Raw genomic sequence first — 9,793 nt, forward strand, 5'->3', positions numbered from 1 at the left:
CTTTTCCTTTCTGAGATAGAGTCTCCTGTGTAGTACTCAGGCTGGTCTTGAACTCATGATGATCCTCCTGCCTTAGCCTCCAAGTGCTGGGATTTCAGGTATATGCCACCCACCCCAGCAACCTTGTGCTTTTAAAAAAGGCCACTGTAACCTTTCTTAGTGTGTGTTCATGAGCCTTAGAACGTGGGAGGGTAAAATAATTTCATCATAGAAGAATCACCCCGGCTCATCACCCAAGTGCTGACTTCGGCGACATACAAGGCTGTGAGAATGTGACTCTTGGACATCTTTTATTTATTTACTCATGAATCCAATTATGTGATAAACAAACATTGCTGGATGGGCCTTATAGCCTCATTCCCACACATCAGGGACACAGAGTAAATGACGGAGAAAGACTTCACTTGCAGTGAGTGTATATTTTAGGGGGAGGACAGCAATGGGCAGTTAGCTGAGATAAAAACTAAAAAGTAAATAGGCAAGTTTGGAAGGAGACTCCCATTTGATCAGGTCTGTCTGACCTCAACTGAAGAGGTAACACATGATCTGGTGGATTCAAATCTCAGTCCTGCCACTCCCTAGCCCCATGACGCTTAATATGAGCTAACTGTTATTTTTATTATAGTACACTAACCATTGCTGCCAAGGGGCCAGGAACCAATTTTGTTCATTGTGGAATATTCTGCCGAGGCCACACAGGAGGCCGCTCCTCTCTCTGTGGCAGCTGGGATCATGTTCTGAGGCCCAGTGTCCCAATCTGCATTAAGACAGACTCCAGAGAAAGGCTGGATTCCCTCCAGCAGGAGTGACAGTCCAGGGCTGTCCAGATAAGGGCGGCTGACTTCCCGTTGTGCAATTCCTGCCTCTCCTAGGACTTACGCCCCCTCTCTCAGGAACCAGATTCTTCCTTCAGTGGAAGCTTTTCTGGACTCAGAGAAATTGTACCATAGGAATTTTTCCATTTTTCTCCCCTCCTTCCTATCAAATGTTAGGTCAGAGTACAAAGCAGGACAGAAGAGTTTGCAGAGGGAAACAGATGCGTGCTGTGCATTTCGTAATCACAAGGCTGGATGGATATGGAAGAGCAGTAACAGTTTCCTGCAGCAGAAATACCCCAAGGATACCAGCCTCATTTATGTTTCTTTAAGAATCTTTTGCTTCTTCCCACAAGACTCAATTTATCTCCAGCCTTCCTTGGTGCACCCTTTGGAGGTCTTACAGTCATACTGATTATTTACATTATGGGCAGCAGTCCCTGGGGAAGAGGATCTGTGCCCACGTGGCTTTGCAGGCTCTGCCCAAGCTCGAGGCTTTATTCTCCCAGCTGGTTCCTGGTGCACTCAAGTCTGCCTGGTCGCTCTTGCTCTGTGATACTGTGTGATCCCCACACGCCTCTGTCCTGTCCCTCTCCCTTCCTGCCCTCCCGGGTCTCCTTCCAGGGTTCCCTCCATGACCTACTCATGGGTGAAAGGATCTTTTGGGACAGCCCCCTGGTTCCTCACCTAGGAGTTTGCTAGCTGTTTCCTATAGAGTCTACCTGGCCCCTCCTAGAGATTCTAAGCACCTCTTCTGCTTCACACACTCTGCTAGAAGCTTTCAAGTCCAGAACTGTTTTATCTACATTTGGTTGTAAATTGCTTTTACTGCTTGATGGTTGAGTATAGAATTGTTCCTTTTGGCTTGATTTAGAGGCACCTGTATGGCATAAAAAAGTTTTAAGGAACTTGCTAAGCCACGTTCGTGTGATCTACAGGAATTTGTGATATTCAAACAGTTTTTTCTTTTATGTATTTAGTACAGGGTCTATAGGATCTCACTACACAGATCCGACTCATAGTGATCCTCCTGTTTTCAGACTCCCAAAAGTTGGTTGGGATTACAAGCGTGGGCCCAAAAGTCCAGTCTCAGTTGCAGTCTCAGTGCCCCCAGGGGCGGGGCCGACACGGTTTGTGGTGCTGGGGATTGAACCCTGGTCCCTGCACACTGACTAAGCAGATGCTTTAGTCGGATGAGCTGCCTGGCTGGCCCCTAAACTATTCAGCCGGCCCCCAAACAGTTTTGAATAACAAAAGCGCCAATTAGATGAGTGAGGGAGGCAGTTTCGGTGGAGTTTTCCCACCTGTCCTTCCCTGAGAGTCTTTGTAATCCGCCTCCACCTTACCATGTTTGTAAACAGGCCAGCCTCAGGACGCCCAAGAACCTAGACAGCCGAGATCTTGAGGCTTCTAGGAGCTGGATTTGCATTTTATCTCACAGGAAAAGGGAGAGATAGTCGATTTTACGAAAGCTGTCCCAGAAGTCTCAGTATCTGATGCCCAGCAGGCATTAGCTAGAGAACTGATGGAGCCTTTCCTACCTGGCCCAGTGCAGGGAGCCTGGGAGCCGGGCATTGAGCTAACAGTTTCCTGTAGGGAGCCCACGTGCTGGCGCCTGCGCTGGGTGCAGCCTCGGTGTGTGGCTGCTGCATGGGGATGCAGGGGCTGTGAGCAGCGGAGGCCGTTTCCAGTCCCGGAGCAGGCCTTTCTTACGCTCCCCTGGTCACACGCGCGTACCTTTCTTTTTCTATTTATTAGTATTTCTTTCTCCTAGAAGTGGAGCTCAGAATTTGCCATCTTGGGAGTACATCTGGCTTGGAGAGTGGTCCCCCCCCCAACCCCACCCTACCCCAGAGGTCCCAGGGAGCTGGCCAGCTCAGGCACCGGGTGCGGACTGCAGGGGGAGTGGTCTGCAGGGTTGCGGCCACTGGCTCTGCCACATGTCCTCCCATTACGGGCACATCCCCCACCCCAAAAAGAGATACTGGGGGATGAGAGGCTCATGGGATCTCGGATTTCTGAGTGGAGAAACAGAAGGACAGACTTGACTGGTCCACTTTAGTCTCCCTCTTTTATGACCTTGTGTATTTTTATCGAAGGTTAAGAATGTGGTGATTTGCCTTGTGGTCCCGTGAGAGTGACTTTAGGCTTTCTTGGGCTGACCGAAAAAGAAACATCCTTTTTTACAGACTCTCGAAGGAGAGCCAAAGCAACTCCTGAGTACATTTTCCCAAATGGACAGAACTGTGTCATAGCTCTCTACAAGCCTGGGACTCGGCTTTTATTCATCCTTTATTTTTATTCGGCCCCTCCCCACCTCTGGCTGGGACCCGTGTCCCCTGCCTTGGCCCTCGGAGTCCATCCAGGCCGACTGCCATTCAGAGTGGTGGAAAAAGTTAGAGCTGACTCTCAGTACTCAGCGCAAACAACTCCCCGATACATCTCATTCAGTTGATAGAAATACTGGACGCTTCTCTTTTCCATGAATTGTGTGAATTTCCTGCAGAGGCCACCTGGGTTTGCAAATATTGGCTTAAAGTGAATTTCCAAAATCGATGGCCTTTGACAAAGAAGTTCTGGGAGAGACGAATGTTGGAAGAAAGACCCTTGGCCAAAATACATTTCAGTACAGAAGATGAGGAAATGGTACATCAAGTATATCTTAAACAGGTTTCAACCAGACTTGGCTTATTTCACACACCCTTGTACACTGACGTGAGTCATGCATGCAATCTAACCAACACACAACCCAGCTAAAATCAAATGGAAGTTTTATCTTTATGTCATATTTCATGTGAAAAAATTTTTTTTCATTTATGTATTTTGGTACAGAGTCTCACTACATAGCTCAGACTTGTAGTGATCCTCCTGTTTTCAGCTTCCCCAGTGCTGGGACTATAGGCATGCACCACCATGCCCAGACTTGCCAAAGAAGGCCCTTAGTTAGCTGAGCTATCTCACCAGCCCTTCCATGTGAAATTTTAACTGAGAAGGACATTTTACTAGTAAAGAACCTGCTACAAAACCCAAAACTAAAGATGTGGAAGCTCTAGGATATCTCGGGTCTTCCCTGGAAGCAGGGTAGGAAGGGGAGCCCAGAGGTATTTCATAGATACACTTGCGACAAGCATGAGTGACCCTCTGCCTTTGCCACCTTCCCCCCACTGTTCAGCTCTAGCCCTCAGTTAAACTTGGGGTTCCTCTGGAATGGGCTGTGCAATAAGAACTGTAAGTCCTTGAGGTGGCTGCCCCACATTTAGGTTAGCTTATGAATATCAGGCAAGGGAGGAGTATTCCAAGCGACACAGACAAGCTATAGAGCCATACTTTCCAATAGATGTGACACTGTTCATTATTATTAGGACAACCTAATACTCTAGTACAATTACAGTACAGATGAGCACAACTATCTAAAATGTGAACAAATATTAAAAATATAATCAACATAATGAATATTTTCTATATCATGCTAAACTGATACCTATTGGACCAGAAATTTGTTCATTTATTCTTCAGAGTTTGAGACCAAGAACTATCTAAATTCTGAAGGGATTGAGTTAATTAAGATAAGCTCATTAATTTTATTTAGTAACTATTGAGAGTCTACTAGAGGACAAGTTCTGCTTTTAGAAGCTAAAAATAGCACATAAATATATACTATGTGGTGTTAAGCATTGGGAAGAAAGACAGGTGAATACAAGGTTAGGATGAGAGTGTAGCGTGTGTGTGTGTAAGTGTGCACATGTGTTGAATAATGTGCTCACGTGAAGCTAAGAAGGATCTGGGAGAAATGTTTGGCTAGGGTAAGAGCAAGTACAAAGTCTTGAAGAAAGGAAGGAGTTTGGTGTGTCTCAGGAACAGCAGGGTGGCAGGTGTGGCTACAACAAAAATACGGATGAGGAGAGTGTCAGGAGACAAAGTGGGAGAGGAACAGGGACAAAGTTGTGGAGTGCCTTGCATGTGGTGTTGAAGGATGGGGTCTGAGTGTCCGAGGTGGCCATGGGCAGAGCTGTGAGTGTGGATATTTTCTCTGCTTGCTGGGGTGGAGCACTGGCTACATAGAGGTCAAGACTGGAAGTAAGGGTTGGCCAAATAGCTCAGCAGATTAAAGTGCCTGCAAGCAGGTGCAGGGGCCAGAGGTTCAATCCCCAGTCCTGTCATGCCAGTCCCACCCCTGGGGTGCACTGAGATGGCAATTGAGACTGGGTGTGGTGGCATGCACCAGTAATCCCAGGTCTTGGGAGGCTGTAAACAGGTGGCTCACTATGAGTCTGATCTACTAGTAAGATCCTGAACACCCTGTAGACCCTTCCCTAAAAAAAAAAGAAGACTGGAAATAGGGATTGGCTTACAAGAGACCATGCGATTTGTCCAGGAGAAATGTCAGTGGTGGTGACAGCAAGTGGTGAAGTTGGGGCTGTACTATATTTTGAAGGCTGAGCTGATTTTGGAGGAGGAAAAGATAATTACTAATGTTTTGAGTGGGGAAAGAGAATGCCTTAGATGGGGAAGACCAAGCAAAGAGTAGGTTGGGGGAAGTAAAAGCTTTTGTTTGGACAAATGAGTTTGAATTAGATATCTGCATGGACAGCTAACCATATGAGGTTCTAAGGTTTGAGGGTCAGAGATATGAGTTATCAGTGTGTAAATAATATTTTAAGTCCTGAGACTAGAAACAGTTAGCCAGGCCATGAACTGCAATGATGAAAAGGACCTGAGGGACTCAGTAGGTGAGTGGATGGGGGAAATGGAGAGAGATTCGCTAATGGGGGGAATGAAGCCAGGAGAATGTGGCACCCCAGAAAGCCCCAAAAGGAAGTGTGTATGGGAAACCTTTAAAACAGCTTCTAAGAGACCAAGAAGAGGACCTGATTGGGCAAGGTGTGAATCCTTCCTTTAAGGAGCTCACAACAGAGGAAGAAAGGGAAAACAAGGAAACACACACATCGTTACGTCATGGTGGGCAATGATCCTTACGGATATAGCACATTTCTGGAGGTGGATTGGAGATGGGGCCAGGAGCCCTCCTAGAGAGGCAGGGACAGCTACTTGGGGACACACAGCACTTTTGGAGCCTATTATGTAGGAGGAAGGGACACAATCAAAATTTCATAAAACTCTAAAAGCCTTCGATTTTTTATTTGGTTGTTGATTTTTCTGCCACTACTCACAAAATCTAATATTCCCCCTCATAAGTTAACATCTTAGTATTATTCCATGGAAACATAGTTGTTAATTATCAATGTACTGGTAATTATTTTATAAGGACAAGAATACTCTTCTAGAGGATACTGTTGGAATTATATTTTTGTTGTATTCTTTCTCTTTTAATTCATTTTGATAGCTGTATGCAAGTATACAGGCCTATTAATAACAGCTCCTGAGAGGTCTAATATTTACCACACAGGAGGCAGTGAAAACTTTACCTAAATTAGTTCATTTTGCTCTTGTGAACAATTTAAAGAGTTTCAAATAAACTTTGTCATCCTTGTTTTGATTTTGGTAGAATGGAGCCCAGAAAGGTTAAGTAACTTGCTCAAGGGAACAGAGACAGTGGCAGGGCCCGAATTAAGTCTAGCTTCGGCGTTCAGCATCTTGAGTAGTGTTCTGAACTTCCATCCTTCCTATTGTACATCTACTTTCCCGGGCTGGGTCGTTATCAGTGAAAAATTTCAAAGGAACATCGAAGTCTTGGACCTCAATGCAGTTTCCTAAGATGCAGAAACCGAACTGCAGGCCATCGTTTCCGAACTGGTCAGTAGGACCAAGGGAGGGGACCCAGTGGTGCAGTATCCAAAGGGAAAAGAGATACCTCATTCTTTCACAGTTAATTTCGGACTCTCATGTAACACCTCGCGGCTCTGTGCACGGCCAGAGTGTGCAGGAGGAGAGCGTGGGCGACGCGGTTAGTGCTTCGCGGTGGAGAACCTCTTTCCGCAAATAGAGACGAGCGCTTCACTGTGACCCCCGCTCCGGGTGTGAGGCTCATGCCTTCACTGCCCTTCTGACCTCCCTGAAAGCACCTGAGACCACTCTGTACTTAGAACAATATGAGGTCCAGATCAAGGCAAGCGTGTTTAGGGAGGCCTACTATGTGCGGAGCCTTGCTGTCAGTGCAGCGGCTGCGGTTTCTTGGAAGCTAAAATAATACGGTGGCCAAATCTTCGAGACATTTGATGTTCAAAGTGTGTAACAACTGACATATCAAACCACTTAATGGTAGCAGAATTGACATGTGAACTAATGTACTAGTTTTACAATGTCAACTGACTTTATGTCCACACCCGGGGGGTGGGGGTTACCCTCTTTCTTCTTGGCAACACTGACTGGTTCACCGAGTAGCTGTGGATTCAGATATATAATTTTCTCAACATTTGTAGTGTTTCCCTTCAGTAGATTTTGAGTTCCACTTTTGATCTAAAAGTTTTAAAAAATGAAACACCAGTCACATCTTCCTTCCTGGCAGAAAGAAAATGTAGAATAAATAACTTTTGCCATGATGTTTTTGGGACTGGAATCATAGGAACTTTCCCAAGGCAGAGAGCCATAAATCTTATAATTTTTTTTTCTTAAAAGAAAAATCTATCTGTGCTTTTCTTTATTCTTTTCTTATTAAAATGTTCTTCTCTGGACATAGTTGCTATGTTTTCAGAAAAGCTTAGGGGATCCAGTGTAAAAATGTACTCATCATTCCTACAAATATAGAGAATATTCCCCCAAATGGATACCGTACTCGCTCTGTGTGGTTTCCTTCTTGTTTGCTGTGTGATATTGTGGTGAACTGTATGCACACAGAAAGAAGGGCAGACGTAGGTGAACCTCTATCTAGCTTTGGAACAGAAACAGCTTCCCTTAGGAGGACGACTTCAGCTGGTCGCCAAGCAAAGTAAACACTAACGCTGGTTTCCTGTGGGCCGTTTCCTCATTGCCGAGCCTGACTCAAAGCCAAGGTGAAGAAAGAAAAGCTTTCCTCTTACAAAACAAACCTCTGATCACTCAGCATCCTCACCACTAAGCCCCAATGCCAGTGATAAAATCTAGGCTGCAGCAAACTTGGAGAAATGCGTGAATTTACGTGTGAGAAAATAGGGTTTCTTTTTAAAAGTAGGAGAAAAGATCAGATTCGAAATGGGTAAGCGGAGATACTCATATCATACTGAAAAACACACCTACTAACTTTAGAACATTTGAAAACTAAAAGTTTGCTGGGAGAAGTGAGCTCTAACTATCATATCTTAAGTGTCATGCTGTAAACTACCTTACACTCAATTTTGTCCCTTTTGGATATACTTTAAAATGATGCAGCTCTTATTTGTATCTGTAATTTTACCTTAAAAAGCACATCAATTAAAAATGTGTCTTTTAATGTAAAATGCAGATTGCCTAGTTGATATTTAAAAACTTTTTAATGCTTTTACCCCCATTTACAAACCCAGGAGGACAAAAGCACAGTATTTCAGCAGCATGTGTTCTAGTAAAAAATGAGTAGTTTATATATTAATCTTAGCATTTTCATTTATGACAAAAGCAACCTGAAGAGAATAGATAAAATGTGGCAAGAATTTTTTTTTATCAGTTGTGTGTCTAGTAGTTTTCTTTCTTTCTTTTTTTTGATAGGAAAAAATTATAATGCAAGTACACTACATTTTAAAATGTTCACAATAAAAAAGCTGATGATACTTTAGGCATAGTTTGAATAAAATCTCCGGCCCCAAAGTTTAGAGGACAGTGCAGGGTAATATTTTGCCAAGGTTCAAAGTATTCCCTTTGCTTTGGAGGGGAAAACGGCGTTTTAATCCCCGACGTTGGTGTTGTAATCCCACAAATTCTTATCACTACGATGCTGGCAAAGCCTCGTCATACTGACCTACCTGCTGACTGCCCGCTCCCGACCTTCCCACTAAGCCAGGCCCTGCTGAGCGTGGGCTGTCACCTCTCTGGGTAGTACCGGGACCCGCGCACTGGGCCACTCGTGCTTACCTGCGTAGTGGTCAAACACAGTGGGCACATACTCCTCGGGGAAGGCATCGTTGGCGTAGCTCATCAGCAGGCAGGTCTTCCCCACCGCGCCGTCCCCGACCACCACACACTTCAGCATCTTCTTCTCGTTGTCCTGGCCACCACAGCTGCAGTGGCTGTCACTTTCCTCTTTGCAGTTCATTCTTGCGGCTCCAGATGTTGGAACTGCTGCCAGAGCACTGAAGTGGTGGGCAGGGAGCCGCAGGCTGGCCTCACTCTGTCTTCCTTCTCCTACCTTAGATCAGGCAGGCGAGTGCCAGGCGGGCACCGGCTCTGCTGCTTACCGTCCGGGTAGAGGAAGGTGACACACACTTGGGGGCATGATGAGAAGAGGCTGTCCTTGGCCCCTGTTAGTTTGAACTAGGAAACCCTCATTTCCGCAGAATTCTGGAGGCTTCCAGGCAGCTGAGAAATTTCAGTAACCTGAGGGCTTCATGCTGCTCTCCCCAGCCCCAGCCTGGCTCGAGCCTCAGCAGACTTCGCTAAATCTTCCCCATTTCCCCTTCACATCTAACATGGAGGAAAGCTGGGCTTTTTAATGGAGTTTCCCCCTTGCTTCCTCCAGCTTGCAGAGTGTCAGGAAATCATGGGTTTCCTGCCGCATTCCATATTAGGATCAGTGGGCTGGGGAAGGCTGCAACAATGGGAGCTCTGTGTGTGTGTGTGTGTGTGTGTGTGTGTGTGTGTGTGTGTGTGTGTGTGTGTTTGTGCTTTGGGGCACGATGCCAGGACCTGGAGTGGGAAAGCACTAGGGGTCCCTCTGCAGACTCAAGCTGTCAGACTTCCTGTCCCACCCGCTGCTGGAGAGGCTGTGCGCTTGGGGCTGGCTGGAAAGACGCTGAGAGGGTGGGAGGAGGGGAGGACCGCTCGCTGCAGAAAGGCGGAATGGTTTGGGTGCGCAGAGACACCCCAGCAACTGTAGGATAACATATGACATCACTCCTCTCTGAGTCACCAGT

The 9,793-nt window shown here is 46.0% G+C and overlaps 1 protein-coding gene across 1 annotated transcript in view; it reads right to left on the minus strand.

Moving 5' to 3' along the window:
- The window catches only part of Rhoj (ras homolog family member J), an 89,700-nt gene extending 80,194 nt beyond the window's left edge, over positions 1-9,506 (minus strand). The window contains exon 1 of the mRNA XM_004624801.2: positions 8,796-9,506. Within this exon, the coding sequence (XP_004624858.1) occupies positions 8,796-8,976 (181 nt within the window). The 5' untranslated portion in view covers positions 8,977-9,506. The remainder of the gene's footprint in view (positions 1-8,795) is intronic.
- Between the last annotated feature and the right edge of the window lie 287 nt (positions 9,507-9,793).

Source organism: Octodon degus, unplaced genomic scaffold (assembly GCF_000260255.1).
Source record: "Octodon degus isolate 3935 unplaced genomic scaffold, OctDeg1.0 scaffold00007, whole genome shotgun sequence".
Taxonomy (NCBI): domain Eukaryota; kingdom Metazoa; phylum Chordata; class Mammalia; order Rodentia; family Octodontidae; genus Octodon; species Octodon degus.